This window comes from Oryzias latipes, chromosome 5, assembly GCF_053564925.1.
Source record: "Oryzias latipes strain Hd-rR chromosome 5, Olatipes_Hd-rR_3.1".
Classification (NCBI taxonomy): domain Eukaryota; kingdom Metazoa; phylum Chordata; class Actinopteri; order Beloniformes; family Adrianichthyidae; genus Oryzias; species Oryzias latipes.
The window spans coordinates 6,586,163-6,605,557 of record NC_136241.1 but is presented as its reverse complement, the minus strand read 5'-3'; the positions used below and the strand labels follow the sequence as shown (position 1 = coordinate 6,605,557).

The 19,395-nt window shown below is 42.2% G+C and overlaps 1 protein-coding gene across 12 annotated transcripts in view; it reads right to left on the bottom strand.

Annotated features, from left to right (window-relative positions):
• The window catches only part of erc2 (ELKS/RAB6-interacting/CAST family member 2), a 57,339-nt gene extending 42,284 nt beyond the window's left edge, over nucleotides 1–15,055 (bottom strand). For all 12 annotated transcript variants that reach the window (XM_023954769.2, XM_023954772.2, XM_078946919.1 and 9 more), the window contains exons 1-2: nucleotides 14,919–15,055; nucleotides 9,786–10,581 (exon numbers count right to left, since the gene is read on the bottom strand). In XM_023954769.2, coding sequence (XP_023810537.1) covers nucleotides 9,786–10,457 — 672 coding nt within the window. In that variant the 5' untranslated portion in view covers nucleotides 10,458–10,581; nucleotides 14,919–15,055. The remainder of the gene's footprint in view (nucleotides 1–9,785; nucleotides 10,582–14,918) is intronic.
• Between the last annotated feature and the right edge of the window lie 4,340 nt (nucleotides 15,056–19,395).

The window sequence follows — 19,395 nt, the reverse complement described above, 5'->3', positions numbered from 1 at the left end:
GGTTGTGTGGAAATCATTGAGAAGAGATAATTAACTTTGGGTAAGATTTTCATTTTAACCGTGGCTACCTTGCCCATAAGGGACAGAGGCAGGTTGGTCCAGCGTGTTAGATCGTCCTGTATGCTTTTCAGTAATGGGGTGTGGTTTAGCTGCACCAGTTCTGATAGTTTGGGGGAGAAGTAGATACCCAGATATTTGATATTTCCTGTTTTAACTGGAATTGTGAGTCTTTGTTCCATATTCCTGTTGAGTGGTAGTAAAACAGACTTATTCCAATTAATGGAATAGTCTGATATGGAGGAGAATTCATTTATGATCATTGCTGTTTCATTTACAGAATGTAAATTCCTTAAAAACAGTAATATGTCATCCGCATAAAGACTAATTTTATGATGGCTGTGTTTGGTTTTTATTCCTATAATGCTCTCATTCTGTCTTATTGCTGCAGCTAAAGGCTCAATGAATATAGCAAAAAGAGAAGGAGAGAGTGGGCAGCCCTGTCTGGTTCCTCTTCCAAGAAAAAACCTGTTTGAAGTCTGTTTATTAGTTTTAACTGATGCATTGGGGTTGTGATATAATATTTTGATCCAATTGATGAATGCTTCTCCAAAACCAAACTTATGGAGGGCAGCAATAAGGAACTTCCAATTAACTCTGTCAAAGGCTTTTTCAGCATCCAGCGATAGTACCGTCATTTCCTGGTTTTTAATGGTGGCAAAGTCTATTATATTAACTAGTCTACGGACATTATCATCCGAGTGTCTGCCTTTGATGAATCCAGTCTGGTCGAAGTGAATTATGTGAGGAGTGATTTTTTCTATTCTCTGTGCTAGTGCTTTGCAGATAATTTTTACATCTGCATTGATTAGAGAAATAGGGCGATAGCTTGAAGGACTAGTGGGATCTTTGTCTGGTTTTAGAAGAAGAATTATGTTGGCTGAGTTCATGTTAGGTGGCATTGATTGGCTCTCATTAATAGATGTGACAGTTTTATAAAATGTTGGTGCCAGTTGTTCCCAGAATTCTTTATAAAACTCAGCAGGAAAGCCGTCAGGCCCTGGTGCTTTACCATTGGGCATAAGTAACAGAGCTTCATGAAGTTCAGACGGCGAGAGCGGAGAATCTAAGTTTGTGATTTGATCCTCATTTAGCCTGGGTAGGTTTACATTATTAAGAAATGAGTCAATACTTTGCTCTGACGGATTGAACTGCGGTGTGTACAGGTTTTTATAAAAGTTTTCAAATGCGTTATTAATTTTGACCGGGTCATGGGTGACATTTCCTGTTTGGTCCATAATAGAGGTGATTGATGATTTTTCTCTGTTAATTTTAAGCTGATTAGCCAGAAATTTGCCAGATTTATTAGAGTTTTCAAATCTTTCAAGTCGTAGCCTTTGTATTTGAAATTGTGTTTGTTTATTAATGATGTCATTTAACTGCAGCTTTAAATTTTTCAGATCTCCCAGAATGTGTTCCTGTGCAGAAGCAGCATAAGCAGTCTCCAGGGTTTTGATTTTATTTTCTAATTCTAATAAATCTGCTTTCTCTTTGCGTTTTTTGTGCGTTGAATAAGAAATGATTTTCCCTCTCATGACTGCCTTTGCTGTTTCCCAAAGAATGCACGGTGAGATGTCTGGAGTATTGTTGAAGTCTAAGAAGGTTGCCGACTCTTTTTTAAAGAATTCAAGAAATTCCTGGTCCTTTAACAGAGACGTATTAAACCTCCAGGTTGTACCAGAGGGTGTGGATTTTTCCCTAGAAATGTTTACAGAGACTGGTGCATGATCACTGATAATAATTGGATGGATATTGGAGCTTTGAATATTTTTTAAAAGAGAGTTACTGATTAATAAATAGTCTAAACGGGAGTGTGAATAGTGAACTGGAGAAAAAAAGGTGAACCCTTTAGTGCTTGGGTGACATGAGCGCCACGCGTCGCAGAGACCCAAATCATTCATGTACTGCTTTAGAATACTTGCAGATCGCCATGTACGCTGGTTTGCTGCTGTGCTGAGTCTGTCAAGTTCAGGGTCCAAAACAAGGTTGAAGTCTCCTCCTATAATGATTGTGGAGTCAGAGTGAACTGAGAGTGAGGTGAAGAATCTGTGAAAGAAGGAAGAGTCGTCAACATTAGGACCATAAATACTCACTATACAAAAGTCCTTATTCTGAATGGATATATTAATGATTACAAATCTGCCTTCTGGGTCAGTAACTGTATCCTTATGAGTAAAATTAAGATTTTTATTAATTAAAACAGCAACTCCTCGTTGTTTGGAGTTGTAACTGGCAGAGTATATAACTGGAAATTGTAAGCAGCACATAAGGTGATTCAAAGAATTTGATAAATGGGTCTCCTGCAGTAAAGCTATATCTGCTTTTAGACCATCCAGGTGATTTAACACTTTCAGTCTCTTTGGCTCAGAGCCAAGTCCACGCACATTCCAGCTAACGATGTTAAGACTGTTCATAACTGCTCTGACTGAAAAGGTGTAAAGCTAAGTAGTGCTTGTGTACCAGTCCGTGTGCGCGTGCCCGCATTGAGAAGCGCTGTGCGCGTGAACGTTTTGTGGCTATGTGAGCTGCGTGTCGCGTGCGTCCTATGAGAGCCTGTGTGAGGTGATTGCAGTATGTCGGCGTGTGTGTGCGGGATCGCATGTGTACGCCCCTGTGTGCGCTTGTGTGTGCGCGCGCCCGTTCCGTGCATAAATAAATACTTACCGAGGATGAGTTGCTTCCAGGTGATTTACATATGATGAGGGGGGAGAGGGGGGGGGGAGAGTAAAGGAAAGAAAAAAAGAGATAGAAGGGAAAACGAAAACAACAACAAAACAACAATAGAAACATCAGTGGGACTGAGGTGACGAAGAAAAAAAAAAAGACTGTTTTCCTGAGATCGAGGTGTGGATTATTGATGATCCGGTTTTCCATTCATTGAAGTTAGTTTAGCGGGTTTCTTCTGGGCAGCGCAGATGTTCTCAGCGCGGATCTGAAAGCCTTCAGCACAGCCAGGGGGTGATCTCCGGGTCCCGGAACAGCCGGCCGTCCACGTAAAGTTTGTCAACGGCCACAATCGCTCTCGAACCAGCAGCAAGATGCTTCCTCCTCAGCGGGAACAGGATCTTCCTTCTACGGAGGATTTCTGCCGGGAACTGGTCATTAACGCTGTAATGCGTGCCTCTCAGTTCCCGTCCGCGGCCCTTCACCAACTCCTTCTGTTTGAAATGTTCGAATTTAGCCACAATAGGACGCGGGCGCTGGTGGTCGGACCTTCTTCCTCCGAGGCGGTGAACCCTGTGGAAAGAGATCTTCTGCACCTCCTCCTTGGGGAGCTTCAGGTGGACCTGTAAAAAGGATCTAACGGTGGCCTCGGGGTCTTCTCCTGCCTCTTCTGGAACCCCCGCGACCACTAGATTGTCCCTCATGCTCCTCGACTGAAGATCCAGGAGGGTTTCCTTGATGGATCGGTTCTCCTCGGAGAGACGGGCGGTGTCATTGCCCAGAATCTTGACGGTCTCTCTGAGGGCCTGGTTCTCCGCTGCGAGCTCCCGCACCTGCTGCTGGCTGAATTCCAGAGACTCTCGCAGACCTTGGAATTCCTTATGGAGGATCTCCAGCAAATTGAGGCGGCCATCAAAGCTGGAGAGCTTTTTGTCAATCGAATCCAGGATATCGCCCATTCCGCTGCCTGGAGAGGACACAGCCCCGGGAGAGTCCTCAGGCCGTTCACGCTTGGCGGAGGGGGTGGTGGTGGCGGTTCTGGGCTTCACCATGTTGCAGGTATTAAAACACTCGTCAATGAAATTCTCCAGGTCCTCCAGGCTGACAGAAGCTTAATACTCTTAACAGGTTATGTTAGTTAGCAGGAACTATTTTAATATGGCGGAAAAATGAAACAAGATCGAAAATGTTTGTTCAAATGCTTACGCGCCGCCAAGTCGACTCACCACACTCGTCTCGCTGGGTCTCGCGATACTACAGCATCACCTCTGCTCCCACACCACTCTCCACCCGTCCGACACAGGTTTTTTATATTTTGGCTTAAAAGGTCATAATTAAATAATTAAAAGACTACTGGGAACACTAGATTAAAAGATGAGCGGAGTGGGTCTTTAAGGATTTTAAAAGTTCCAGCATTAAATATCAAATAACTACATAGAAAACAACAGAAACAGCATTACAGCACTCGTCCCACTATGGCTTCTTTGACCTGAGATTAGTTGATGTTTAGTTGATCTTATCTGTTGATTTATTCTATTAGTTTAAGTATATTATTTTATGTATTTAATTTCATTTTATGCATTTACTCTTATTCTCAATTTTATGTTATTATATGTATTAGCTCGGTGTTTCTTGTGGGGATCTTTTCTACCAACGATTGCCAGCTTGGTTGGTGGTTGCTGCCACGGTTGTTGTCCTTGTTGGGGCAGCTGAAGTTTAAACTCTGCAGCCTCACGGCTGGGAAGTGGACCCCTATGCTGTCCCGGTCTGGGTGGGCTGAGTCACTGTGGCGATGTTCCTACGGCCGAGCTGCTCCTGGTGTGAAGAGATTCCCAAATCCTGTTTCCTCAACCCAGAGCCAAGAAGTCACTTTTATCAGTATTCATTCTGTCATTCATAGGTCGTAAATTTTAACGGAGGAGAGTGGGAAGGTTGAAGGGTGGGGTGGTTTTTATTGTAATATTGTGTGTTTTTTATTTATTTTTTGTTCTAAATGTGAAAGCGCTTCGAGTTGCGCAATGTACGAGAAGTGCTTTTTTTAATTATAGAAAAGTTTGATTTGATTTGATTAACCTTACACCAAAAACTAACTTTACCTCCACCTAGTGTTACCATGTTTCCTTATCCCTCTTAACCCTTGTGCTATCTTAAATGACCCGGTCGTTACATTGACCTGTTATCCATACCATGACAAAGGTGGATAAAGGTGGAAAGATTTCATGTAATCCATGGACACCAGTGAAGATCACAAATCATCGAAGAAAAAAGGTTCAGAGCACTGTCTAGTGGGTCTAGATGACCCAACTGCCTAGGATAGCACAAGGGTTAATCTGACAACATGTAACACCTAAACTGTGAAAAATGATCCGTCTGTGGACCAACAAGCTGCCGCATGTGTTGTATTTGGGATCTGGGCGTGTCTTCGTGTAGAAAATGAAATGTTCTGCAAGATGGACTCTTCAACCAGGAGCTGCAGCCGCCTGTTTTTCACCACATCCCAGTTCTCTGTGTGCTGCGTGAAGAGAAACCTGACAATACACAATTACACCCACACCAACAAACAAGGCCAGCATTGAATCTTTTCTACTCGGGGAGTTGAGAGAAACAGAGCTGTAAATGCACAGTCGTAAATGGACATGCAGTCAGTTACACAGATGACATCCTGTTTTACTGCTGAGGAAATGTGCAAAAATGATGCACATCATAATAATCTGCAAGCTGATAATGAAGTGGAAATGAAGGGGTTTTATACACTGCTTCTCACAGAAGAAGACGGGCATTCCTGCGCTGCTGAGAGCTTCTCTGACGGAAATTGAATCTTGGTCTGTCGCGCTGAAAAAGATGCCCAGCATTCCCTTTTATTCATTGTGCTTTGTTGTTCTGTCATTCAGTCTTTAATCTCTCAAGCCTCTCAGAAAATCTTTCTCTGCTCTTCTGTATTTCTTCTGCTCTCAAGTGAACATAAAGGGAAGAAATGAATGGTCACCTAAACTGCATCCTTCCCTCTGGACAAAGCAGCGGGTGGCTGGAGAGAAGCTGCTGTTCATTTACCACTTTAGAAAGCAGCTTCCATGGAGTCAGAGTGAAATTAAATATATGCAGTATAAAGAAAAATCTAAACTTTATGTCAAAAAGACACTAGTGAGTTCTTTTACATGGGGTCAAATCATGGACGGTTTAAAGTGAAAGAAAAGCCAAGTTGTGAATTTGTAAGTGAAAATTTGAACATTTTAAACTCAAAAGTATAAATTGTAAACTTGAAGGAAATGTAGAAAATTGACAAAGAAACTGTAAATTTGGGAAAAAATATTTAAAACGTTGAAAATTCAAATAAATATTTTGTAAATAGGACACTTGAATTAAAAAAAAATAGGGTGATGACACAGGCGGCACCAATAACAAATGCTGTTCAGAAGTAAAGATTATGTCACCATAACCTCCATCACCCAATGTCAATCAAGTTCCTGTAGCTACATAAATTAATAAAAAAGTCTGACGTAAAACTGCAATTTGAGGACTGAAAGGGAAGAGGCAGAGAAAAGCAAAAACAAAAATTGAAAATGCAAAACAGCAAAAGTTCCCAAAACAACCACAATTTTGGGTATCAGTTTTAGTTTTTTTCAAGCCTTCCTTAAGCCTTTCAGAGTAAACTATATTCATATATATATATATTACTTTTGGCACACAAACGAACAAATTTTTTATTAGCAAAATATTAGCTATTTTTACTGGGGGCGGAGCTAGAAGCACAGACTCTTCCTGGAAGGGGCGATTCCTCACTTTCATAATTATAAATGGGAGAACCCATTTTGATGGATTGGTAGGGGCTGTTTCTCAGAGATCAGGTTTTTAGAGAAATCCTCAGAAATGTGTGAATGGATCAAAATACCACTTTGGGGTTGTTTTTCGTGAGGAAAGAACATTGTATTACACTTGAAATTTAATTTTAGCATGATATAGACCCTTTAACTTTAAGTTTCAAATTTACTTTTTAACTTCAAATTGTCTATTTATATTTAGTTTAAACGGACAATTTCTTTTTTCAAATTTTCAACATTTCAGTTAAGTTCACGATATGTACTTTCGAGTTTAAAACTGTTATTTTTTCAGTTTAATTAGCATCTAGTTTTTCATTTACTTTAAGCTGAGCCTGATTTAACCCCATAAAATGAACCTGCAAAGCAGTACACACCCCACAGATTGCAAGGTGTGCAGATGAACACAAACTCGAAGGCCTGAGTGCTATAAATAGAAGAAAACTCCACATGCATCCATGAGGTGTGACATATATGCTTCCATGGAATGGTGTGTGAGATGGGCTCGGCCTCCATTTTTGCAGAGTGTTGATCGGTGGTGACTGTATGGCTGAGCAGCAGCCATGACTCAGTCAGATACGGTATGCTCTAGCTCACACAGCCGCCTCCAGCAGCTCTTGTCCAGTTTCAGAAAAACAAAAGTTCGGATGAATTCAAGTAAAAAATATCACAGCCTGAGGTCGTTTCATGTTTCAATAAAACACATAAAACAGTTCTGGACGAATCCTTGCCCCAAGTCCTGGACCTCACTTGTCTTGAGTGAAGCTCTGCAGGCAGTGGTTGGTATTTGCCACCACAAAAACGCTGCAGCACACCACAATGGAAGCAAAGCCTCAACCCCTGAAGGATTTTTTTTTTTACTAAAGTAATTAATCACTTTCTGTTTTTCCAATTATTTATCATCGATGGACACAAGCAAACAGTCAGAGGCACCTGATAAAACTGAGAAGAATGACAGATGTGATGTCTGGACTAAAATGACTGCATTATTAATGGAGCTGCTGCAAGCAGTGGGTGCGACCAAACCATCCCACTGTAGGAAAGCACTTACATAAGGATGCCTCACAGGCCTGATATCAAGCAGGAAAAGCCCAATTATAGTAACAAGGCACATCTGCCTTTTTTTAGCTGACATACTTCACTAAAGAATCAATCCTACCGGGACAGATATAATTATCACTCAATGACGACGTCGACCAAACACCAGACACTGCCGGAGATAAAAAGACAGCTTTAAAAAAAAAAAACACTTTACAGGTGGAAACCCCAAATATGACTTTCATTTTATATTAGAAAAATTTAGTTTCAACAAAGCATGAAGTCAAGACACTAAAGAATCTACCAGGGTAATTTAAAAAACTGTGAAAATTACCTTGAGTGTGTCTGTGACTGTGGTTTTAGCTCCAGGCACACACCAAGGTCAGGTCTTATACATTTTAGATAGAAATTAAAGTACTGTGTGTGCCACTTATGTGAAATATCAGTGGGTTTATCAATCCTCCCCCTTCAGCAAGCCTCTATTAAAAGCACAGTCCCTTTTAGCTTCTGTGAAACGTGTTCATTTGAAAACACTTTCAGGAAATGAGCATGAATCCCAGCACAGGAAGACAGGTGCCCAGTGACGGCACCTCCTAGTAGCATCCTGTGACGACCTTGAAGGGTGGAGTGACGCCGTCTGCTTGTTTAAGTAATGAGTGCTCCGCTGGTCGCTCCGTCAGAGCACAGCTCCACAGCACAGCGACAGGAACACCGTGGGACTGGCACGGCTATCACAAGCAGCTGGCCAAACTCTGCCTCTTCTGCTTCTCAAGCAACACCCTGCATAATCCAATCCAGCCTAATCCAGCCTGGATTAGGAAAGACTAGATTCATCTACCTAATTGATTAATCGATTGATATTCCTAACTGGATCAATCTGTCTGAGGCAAGTTGGTAATTGCGTCAAATCATGTCAACCTATCCATTATGAAAAGTGTTTCAAAATGAAAATAAATGTAATATATTGATGTTGGAAAATATCATTTGGATGAGGCGCAGAAGGTTTTTTATTTTACTATGACGTAAAAACCACTAAGTGCATCACACACATGTGATGACGTCAGCAAACACGGATCAGTCCATCATTCCCGCCCAATTAGTGGAAAGACTTTGAATTTTGCAAAGCCATGTGACCATCCAGTGTGCTAGAATGTTCTAAGAATTTTCTCTTTGGATTCTTGGGATATGGAAAAAAACAGTGGGCTGAATTCTTGTTTACTTGTTTGTTTGGACACATATTTCATTTACACTTGAAAATCTTGAAGAAATCCAAGAATCTGGAAAACTTCACTGTTCAGTAGCAGGAATTTCTCTCTGAGTCTCACTGGTGGTAGTTTGGATAAAGATGTTCTGGATCCATTTTAGGTCAGTGAATCGCATCCAATCGGATCGTTCAACATGAATCAAACCATGAATAGTGTCAGCAACCACAAATTATGATATGAATGGAGTCGCTGGTAAAAACGAATTGTGCAGCTTCCTGTGAGGCGGACAAGTCCAGCTTCACCATAGGCTGTACCTTGTGTCTGCAGTGAGACAACTACAGGAACTACACTGATACTGACTCTTTATTTTAGAGTCAATGAGGCTTTTTTCTGATCATACAGTAAGTTTAGGTGGAATATTGTTTTCTGAGAAAGAAACTTTAGTGAAACAGTGAGGGGAAGAGGAACAAAGGTAGGAAAATGATCCGAGTCCAAGGAAAGAAAGGGGAGCGGATGGCGATAGAGGCAGACAGGCGGAGAGTGTTTAAGTGTCCTTGACATTTGTCTCTGGGCCTCGTGCCGGCTCTTGTCAGTAAGTGATTTATCTGGGCCACTACTGCACCCCCCACACATACACACTGAGGTAAGCAGAAAAATCTATTTTACATCTCTCCCTCTAGGACCAATCTGTAAACTAAAATCAAGCAATGCTTGAGCTCAACACACCTGTTGGCAGCTCTGAATCTGTTCTTTTGTCTAATAACTCCAAACTGAAACAAGTTTTATGATATTTTGTGTCGCGCAAATCTCTTTCCAGAAGGGTTTCCTGAAACCTTTTTCCTTAAACGAATGCATTAAAAGGCAGATTTGTTGGACTGAGGACTTTGGCCTACAGCACAGAGAAGACAGGTGAAAGCATTCAAAGAAAAATGAATGTTGGCCACAAACAGACATGCAGCAGCAGCAGCAGTGAGAGGGTTATGACAGCTCGGGGAAATGTTCTCACCTGGTTCTCCTCATGAGTGACCCTCATCTGTTCTTTAAGGATGGATGTACGAGCAGCTTCTTCTTTCCTCATTATCCTTTCCTTTTTCAGCTCCGGACTCCAGAAACTCTTGATGCTGTTCGTAGAGGATCCCAACTTACTGTCTTTCAAGTCGAGCTCTCGACGCAGCATCTCATTCTCCCTCTGCATCTCCCTGAACTGGGCCTGCATCTCCAGCAGCTCCCCCCCACTTCCCCGCACCGCCTGCCTCAGCAGGGCGGAGGGCACCCCCTGGTGGTGATGGTGGTGCAGCATGGAGATAGAGCCCAGGTCACTGTGAGACAGCAGGTCAGCATGAGGCAGCCCCACTGAAGCAATATTGGGACTGCTGCCCATGGCTGTAACTCGGCCCCCGTACATGGCTCGGTTAGTGGCCCGACCCAGAGTCATAGTGCCTCTTGGGTAGGTGGCAGTGGAGCCCACACCTTCATGGTCGCTCAGGTACATGGGCCCTGAAGTGGCATAGGCAGCATTGAGGGACTGGATGTTCTCCATGGAGAGCGTCTTTCCCCCCGCACCACCCCCGCTCCCACTGTGTGCCCTTCGATGGCCAAGCCTGGGGGACCGTGGCAGGCGCGGGGACCGTACGGGGCTGCTCTCTACATGGCCAACAGCTCTGGAACTGCTGTACATGTCCTGCGATTCAGCGGTGCAGCCGCCAAAGAGTCCTTAGGAGGGGCGTGTCCGAATGAGACTGCTCCGCCTCGCGGAACCACTTACTTCATCTCTGAAGAGGTGGAGCACATCAAAGTCAGATCTGGAGAAAGAGAGCAGCATCGGTTAGGTTCATGACTTTCTGCAATGTCTAAAATGACAATGCTACAGATCCACACTGCTAACAAAACCGCACAACAAATGCAGATATTGAATTTATTAACCCCTAAACATCTTATTTTTTCTAGCTATAAAAAAATCATATGTTTTTGCTTCCAAATAGATGCTAAGTTAAGAAAGTTTTGGAGCAGAAGTGGTTTGATGCAAATGTGCATCAATAGGCATAAAGGGGTTAAACTCTCATTTCAATTAATAAAAAGAATTTCCCAGCATCCCCGCTGGCCTTTTCTTATCTACAGTGAATCCCAATAAAGCTTAAGTTACATGCAGAAAACACATTAACAACACAGCAGCATATCTGACCAGGAACACTTCTCTTTCTGACAAAACATCATCACAGGAGGGCTACAAAGTGCCTAAAATGATTAGAAACCATTTCTTTAAAAAATAAATAGTCTGAGTTTTAAACAAGGCAGTGCCATGTTTTATCATTTTTGATAATTATTCTTTTTTCCCCCATTATACAGTTTTAAAAATAACTCCCATCCTTCTAAAATAGAAAATCTAGTAATAAAATCTTAATGGTGCAATAATGGGCCTAAATGAATTCAAAGATATATTACACTTCATGATTTATTTATATCCTGTGTTGTTAAGAGGGCATGGTGATATTTTTAGTTAAAAACATAGAGGTCTTTTTTTAAGATAATAAGATAAAGACACTAACAGGTGTTGAAAATTTCACATAGGATTTAGTCATTAATGTTAAAAAACATAATTAAAAAAAGGTTTTATCATCTTTTCCTGTTCTCCTGACTCTTCCGATTTGGTTTCCATGGTGATTCGATCTGTGTTAACTCAGATACATCACCTCAGTCACCTGACAAAATGATAAAATAAGTTTACAAAGGGTCTGTAAAATAGAAAAGTGTGACTTGTGGCAGGCCTGAGGGATATAAAGTTAAGTCGAGCCCGATAAAATGGGTGGATTTTAGCAACTCTCAGTCATCATATGAGAGGGAACACCTGAGGCCTAACGCAATATGTGAAGAACCACATGTCTAAAAATGGCCTCTTAAAGCTCAAATATTAAAGAGCAGAAGATATGTCCTCATGGTCAGTGGAAAGCAACCTTCCCTTAGTAACAAACACACGTTTCTGCTTGCAGAACTGCAAAATCTAAACCACTGCTGGTAAATACTTTGTCATCTTCTTTCAATGGATCTGTGATGACCTGTGGGTGTAATTTTTAGGAGGAAAACAGCTTTTAGCTGAGGGCCATGCAGACAAAATACCATAATCTTCAACTAAATCCGCTCTTCTCACTGTACGCCCTGATGAGCCTCAGAAACGTTTGATTTTTGAGGACACTCTTGGTCTTGATAAATCAAGTCAGTGGCTCACAGTGAGGAGATACAGACCCGGTGATGCATGTTTGAGTCAGTGTTTGTCAGCTTTTGTCCATGTCACGGCCGCTGAAACTGACTCAGTCAGTGACTCTCTGGTACATTTTTATTCTCAAAGTTGTCTTTTTCGGCAGCAAAAGCATACGACAAAAACCTGCAACGAAGCTTCATTTTCTGGGCTCTTCTTGTCCTGTGCAGGATTTTAGTGGAAGAATATAAGAAATTAAGTGGAGCTGCAACGAGCAGCATTCCCATCGGGAATAGGGTTGCTCTTTCTTGTGATCTACCATTATGATAACATTATTAGAATGAGCTTTTGAAATTTCGTAATCAAAAGGCACACGATGATCCAGGTGTTGCGCAATCGAGGCTGTGCGCCGTGCTCCGTTCCGCCTCGCAGCCTGAGCCCACTACCCCTCCCCTTTCCTTCTCAAAGACTGGAGCGAGCAGCTGCAGGGACGGCAATTCCCAGGTTTTAGGCTGTTACAAACTCTGTCATGTAACTTATCATGGGAAACCAATAGAGGCGCAGATTTTTTTTCCAACCACTGAGCCGCTGCTGCCACCGCGCGCCCCACTATTTGAGAAGCACTGATCTAAAGCGTGTGAGGTTTCCACAGTTTAGCATGGTTTTCTTAGTGATGTTTTTGGTCATGTTTTGAGTCGTCTCTTCAGGTTTATGGTGATAATCATCCACAGCTGTTTTTGTTTCTGTGAATTGACCTCAGACTATAAACGGTAAATGGCGTATACTTCAATAGCACGTTTCTACCTTCCTCGAAGGCCCAAGGCGCTTTACATTCACAGTCCCATTCACTCATTCACACACAGATGGTGGCTCCGCTGCCGAACACTGGCGCCAAACTTCCAGCAGAAGGGGTGCCCTGGCGGGAATTGAACCTGCCATCTTCCAACTGCTTTGACTGCTCTACCACAGCACCACGGCCGTCGGTTTCTGGTAATTGTCCTCAGACTACAGAAGTTTCTGATTTTTCAGCTTGTCATTGTCAGGTCATCTGCTCTGCATTGTCACTTTTTTGTTTATCTGTGGGTTTTGTCATGATCATAAGACTTAATATTTGAGCTAACCATGTAGTCACAGGACCCCACTTAAGCAGAATTAACTACTGTGGTAATATAACCCAAATTGTGATGTCCCAGCATGTGGACAACAGTTCTGAAGAGGTTACATGGTTAGGTTTATCCCAACAGCCACATCTCCTGCATGTTGGCTCCTACAGCACCAGTTCCTGACAATACGTGACTAAAAGCAAGGATTGGGCAATCCTTTTGCTTTTCTAGCTTTGCAAATTTAATGGATTTGTTATGAATTGAAAGAGAAAAAAATCTCATTTGATCTTTAAATTGTGAAAAACAAATGTGCAGTAAAAGAAGTATTTCTTCACATGTATGCTCTCTTTTTTTATGCTCTGTTGGACAGTCGTGCAATCCATGTCAATACGTAGTATGTAAATACATGAGACGAATATATTTGAATTTTAACTTGTATGTTTTAAGTTGTTCTCTTATTTTGGTGACAACCTTTCTTAGTTTCTCAACAATAAACTCCAGCATCCCATATCCAACCAATTGAGCGAAGGTGACTTTTAAAACAGACTCAAGATGATGACACTCTGATGTGTCATTAAACCATTTTCAAAACTGAACATTAATGATTGTCTTGTTTAACATGAAACACATTCTCTCAAAGATCCTGAAAATTCACTGTTGTTTCACATAGTTCTATTGTTTTCCCTTAAGTTCTGCTGAAAATGAAAAACAAACAACAACAAAATAACGGAACAGATATTAGATCTGCATCAAGTACAGCAGATAACGTAGAGTGATGGAAATGCAATAGGAGAAAATGCCACATTTGTATTAACTTCAAACAGAAATAGGGGAGGACAAGTGCACGGTTACCTCATTTCTGTTCTGCAGTTCAAATTTCAAAAGTTCTATTTAATTGCAAACATGTTTAGTATAATTCTGATCCATCCTCACAGCTTTTTCCTTTTCTTTTTTTGGCAAAATTTAAAAAGAAGAAGAAGAAAAAAAGCAAAGCATGTCTGAAAATGTGCTAACCCACAGGTTCAGTCAATGAGGAGACTGACCGGTTTCTAATGATGATATTTAGAGAGCAGACAGGGCTGATGTTAATGTGGCTTAAATCAAACTGCTGAAGAAGACGAGTCCAAATGATGTGACGCCGAAGCTGTGTCCTTTTGAGGTCACGCTGATGGCGGAGAGCACAGGACAGGAAACCCGGCGTGAGAGTGGGCTGACAATAGCTGCTGTGCGGCCGCTTGCAGAGCTGCGTGGAAGAGCGCAACACATGCGTCCTCCTCATCAGGTATTCTACTACAGAGCCTGGCGCCTGCCAGCCCTCACCGGCTGCACACAGCGCTGGATTGGATCAGATCAAATTGGTGGTCCGATCACTATTTGGAATAAAATGACGCTCCTGCTTTCAAACCGAAACATGTTCTTTTGACATTTTTTTCGAATGTTGTAGGATAAAATATAAATATCTATGTCTTCCGGCTTTACGTTTTATTAGATTTGAAGAGATAGGAGGGTAACACAGCGAACAATTGACAGCTCTCTGGGCCTACATCTCCGACGGCTCCAGCATGGTGCCCGTCCAGCAATACGAGTCCGAACCGCGGAGAGGAAGCATGATTTGGAAACCTTTATTTTGAAATACGGCGCTATAGGGGGTCAACATGGCTTTAAACGCATCTTCTGTCATTTTAAGTGGGCACTGACAGGCTGTCTCAAAGCAATCAGCGACCATGAAATGTGTTTTTTTACGCACGTACTAGACCGTGCCGTGTCGCTCCCACACGAGGCGCAAAAAAGCGAACATTTCATTTCAGAATGACAAGCAGGGAGAACAAAAGCAAAGAAGTACCTCTGTCGATGTAAATTCCTCCTCTTCGCTGCTCTAGACGGTATCTTGTCGCCTCCATTCCCCCAGCAGCTTCTCCCAGCATCCTGCGCTGTCATTGGGCAGCGGGCGCGCTCTCTCTCCTCCTCCACACACCAGGGCGCAGCATCATCACCACTACTGCAAGTGGCAGCTGGCGGGAGGGGGTGGGCGGCGCGCACGCAGTCGGCCGGGGCACCCACTCTCACGTCATTTTGGTGCTGAATGGCTTTAATTGGTCACGTTGAGAGACGCTGGAGTCATTTCTGAACATGTTAATCCCGCATTTCATACCGTCCAGCATGGCCGCAGTGTGTGCCATGTATTAAAGTCCCACTCCGTTCACCTTTTGGTCCACTTTAAAAGCCTCCCCTGTGGTATTTTAATTATGATTATGTCACTATTAGCCAAAATCAAAATGCCTGAGTTATTGACAGTAAGCTTGGTCACACTGCCCTTCATCTACAAGATAGCTTACCTCACAACCTCAACCCTACATTAAGGTGTCTTTATTTACCATCATCATCTTTGTTTACACTCTCTTAGCCCCTTAAAAACCCACCCTAACATATTCAGTGAAACAAAAATAGCGAGCAACAACAGATTGTGCAGTTTTGAGTCAGATGCCAGTTTAGAAAACGAAGACGTACATGGATCTATTTGTCTGCAAGCAGAATGCATCAGAATGGAGAGGAGCAGGGAGCTCGTGGTTTGCCATAGTAACGTTTACGTCACACTTAGAAACTTTTTCAAAAGGCATTTTTTCATCTGCTCCTGATTCACAACAATTTGAATCCAAAAAATACTCAATGGAATTTCAAGCTTAAATTTCTTTGTGTCCTCCATGAGAAAAATGCCACAAGAACACGTTAACCCTTGTGCTATCCTAGGCACTTTAACATTGGAAGTTGGGTCATCTAGACCCACATGCGCTGAACCTTTTCTCTGCAATGATTTGTGATCTTCACTGGTGTCCATGGATAACATGAAATCTTTCCACCTTTATCCACCTTTGTCATGGTAGGGAGAACACGTCAATGTAAGGGTGGGGTCATAGGATAGCACAAGGGTTAAAAACACCCAAAACACTATTTTCATTGTTGGTCTTTAAAGATAAACTATAGTAAAACATTACGGATAGCTGCATTTGTAATGTTTCACAGTCCCTTTTAGTTGATGCAGCCATTTATCAGAATTGTTTTTAACTATGACTGAACACTATCTTTATGCTAATGATGTTCCGTCATGTTTATGTTTATTCCAAAACGTAGGGAGACATGCTAGGGGGGGGGGGGGGGGGGGGGGGGGGTAGTGGGATTTTTTTTGTGCTCTGATTTAGCCTGTCTGTTGGAGGTGACTAGAATAGTGCCATATCATGTGGGGGTTTGTTAAAGCAGATTCAGTTGTTTATCTTGATTGTATGCTTTATTATCACAGTAGCAGTGATTTTTCACTCAACATTTGTTAATAGAAATTTGGTCAGAATTGTGATATTTGGAAATATTTTCCAGTTCTGTGGCAAGTATTTGTAAAAGATCCACTTTGATGAAAAGGGTGTTGTTTATAAATATGTTCTCAGGCTATTTTTCTGATGATGGAGGACATATCTAAAGGAAATGTCATGGCTAGCAGGCTAAGGCAGACTCAAGTGCTGGAACCCGGAAGGACACAAGGCAAGCAGAGAGGTAAGTGTAACTGGTTTTAATGTGGTAGCGGGGATGAAGCTGAGTCCCAGGTTTCCTGTGGTAGGCAATGGAGGTGGTTGGAGGGTCTTGGCGGCGTCAACCGTTGAATCCAAGGTGGATATCCAGAGGAGCGACAGGAACGTGAACGGCGAGACATGAGCAGCCACCAGAAGGGTCCAAACGGAGATGTAATCCTGAGACGAGCAGGGAACGAGGCAAACATGAAACAAGAATTATACGTGGCCAGGAGATGCACCGTGGAAGTACAACGAACTGGCGTTGATTGCAGGTCCGTGGTCTCCTTAAGAGCCTGCGGCCAGACGAGGATGAGGAGGTGCAGCTGGAGGCATCAGGTGTAGCTGATGAGGAGGAGGAGTCAGCCGGGGGCACCGTGACAGAAAATTAAGCTTAAAATGTCATTTCTGAGTATTTCTTTAAATCACTGTGAAACAGAAGCAGATTTTTAAAAATGGCTTTTGAAAAAGAGTGTATTTGGGAAGAAGAAAAAACGCTGGGTGGGGCAAAAGCTCCCTGCTCTGAGCTATCAGCAAGAAACAGGGGAAGGGGGGCGGGCTTGCTCTGAGCCAACAGTTCCGCAACAGTCCCATAACTCAGAGGTGAATTTCTAATAAACTACTGCTGCTCTGCAGAAACTATGTTCCAGAAAACATTACAGGTTTTTGGATTTAGCCTTAAAACGGCATCATCATGATTAAGAGACTGCTTTGAAAATAAATCAAAAGATGATTGGAGTAGGACTTTAAGCCAGTTTTAATGGCTACAGTTATAGCTTAGCAGTTGCTGTTTTGTGACATTTTATGTCTAATTGTAAGCTTGTTTGCTCTACTTTGTTGCCTTTTTTATATTCAGAGTTCAATCCGGAGTTTCTTGACAGCAAAGTGACTTGCAATTGGTTATCTGTCACAAGAACAGGCCAACAGCTGGATCCAACTGAAGCAGGTTTATTAGCACAGCTAAGTCTACAAAGCTGAATCAGGGTCAGACAGGTAGAGGTCGATAACGAGTATGAGAGCAATAGAGAAACAAATAGAGTAGTCAGTATCCAGGCAAGATTCAGGAAAATCCACCTTCGGCGGGGAGAGGATCTCCACTACGTTTTCCGACCACAGTCAGAAACGTCATTGTAGGAGGTCCAACAGCTATTAGGTAACGGAGGTGACAGTGAGCATGTAGACAGAATGACGCGACCCCACCCATCTCCTTACACTCTCCTGTGTGGGAACACTTTGGATTTGTTTTGATGAAAGGAAAAGACAATTGGATAAGTTGAATGCTTCAACATTGTTACACGAAGATAGCGTGTACCACAGATAACACATCTAATCTGTTAACGCACTGAACGGCATCACCCGACTGTAAAATCGGGTCTATAAGAAAAAAAAGTGCAAGTAAAATTTTTTTTTTTTTTCAGGCCATTGTTAAGTATTCAAATGGTTGCATTTTTTATATAGCAGATCACCTACACAGAATTTATTTTCTGCCTTTTTTGTACCAAAAAAATACCCAAAATGTATCGAACCGAGCCCTATGAAATTCTGAGCCGAACCGAATTGAGATTTTAGTTTACCGTTACACCCACAGAAATTGTGCGCTGGGGTTCCTGGGAGATGAAGTGCACTCAGAACTCTGGAGGCAGATCCCACCGGTGGCCAGAGGGGGGGACAGAGTTCTGACTTCGGACATTATCAAAGCTGGATAAATTTTGTGTGACTGGATGCCCTGTTCAATGTTTTAAAAATGTCCATGAAAAACCTTTCAACAGATTATAAATGTCAAGAGAGGGTTAAGTGCAGTGATCACATGTTTCTGTGTACAGTAACTCCTGGAAAAGGCAAATCCCAGACTTCTTTTTGAGAAGCTCCTGCTTAGTGGTGACGTTGTGCAAATGTGAATGTGAAAAGGGAGCAGTTACTTATTTGGAAGCAAGGTGATAAACAATTTAGTGTTATATAATTATGCCAAAGAGAAAGCTATCCGTGGCCTTGACTAAAGACTAAAACTAGACGAGAGGTTGTGAGTGTTGGATACATGTTTTTAAGGAATTTGTTATAAACTTTGATGCAATAACTGAGACATAAACCTTTTTGTAGTAAAAGGATGATGCTACATGGGTGGACAAACTCGTGTGGATTTTGAATGATTAAGGAACTTGGTACATGAACCTGAGCTTCTAGCCTTCAACTTTTAATTGCATCTTTAAAATTGCAATGGATGCATGTGACATCTGGGTCATTGTTTCATTCTGTTACAACACAATGAAAGCAAGTTTGATCGGCCAGTGGCTTATTTTTGAAAAACACAAATAAACTAGAAAGCCTACTCAATTATTGAGTAGGAGGCTCTGGATCTTGTTTTTGCAATTACCGTATTTTTATGACCATAAGGCGGACTTAAAAGTGGTAAATTTTCTCCAAAACGTACAAAGCGCGCTATTGTGCAGTGCGCCTAATGTGTTCTTGTGTGACTTCAGTAAAGAGGACGTAGGAGAAGACAGCATGAGAACGGTACGGAGAGAAGTGAGGACGTGAAAGAAGACACCCCCCTGAATAGTACAAAAGTGCAGGTATGAGCATTATGCAGAACAACATCGTTTTGGAAACCCTGAAAATGCAAAGAAACACGCTTATGAAGAACAGTTTAAACTGCAAGCTATCAGCGGAGGAACAGGGGAATAGAGCAGCTGTGAGAGAATTCAAGATAAATGAATCCATGGTTCGCAAGTGGAGGAAGCTGGAAAACGAACTCCAACAAGACAA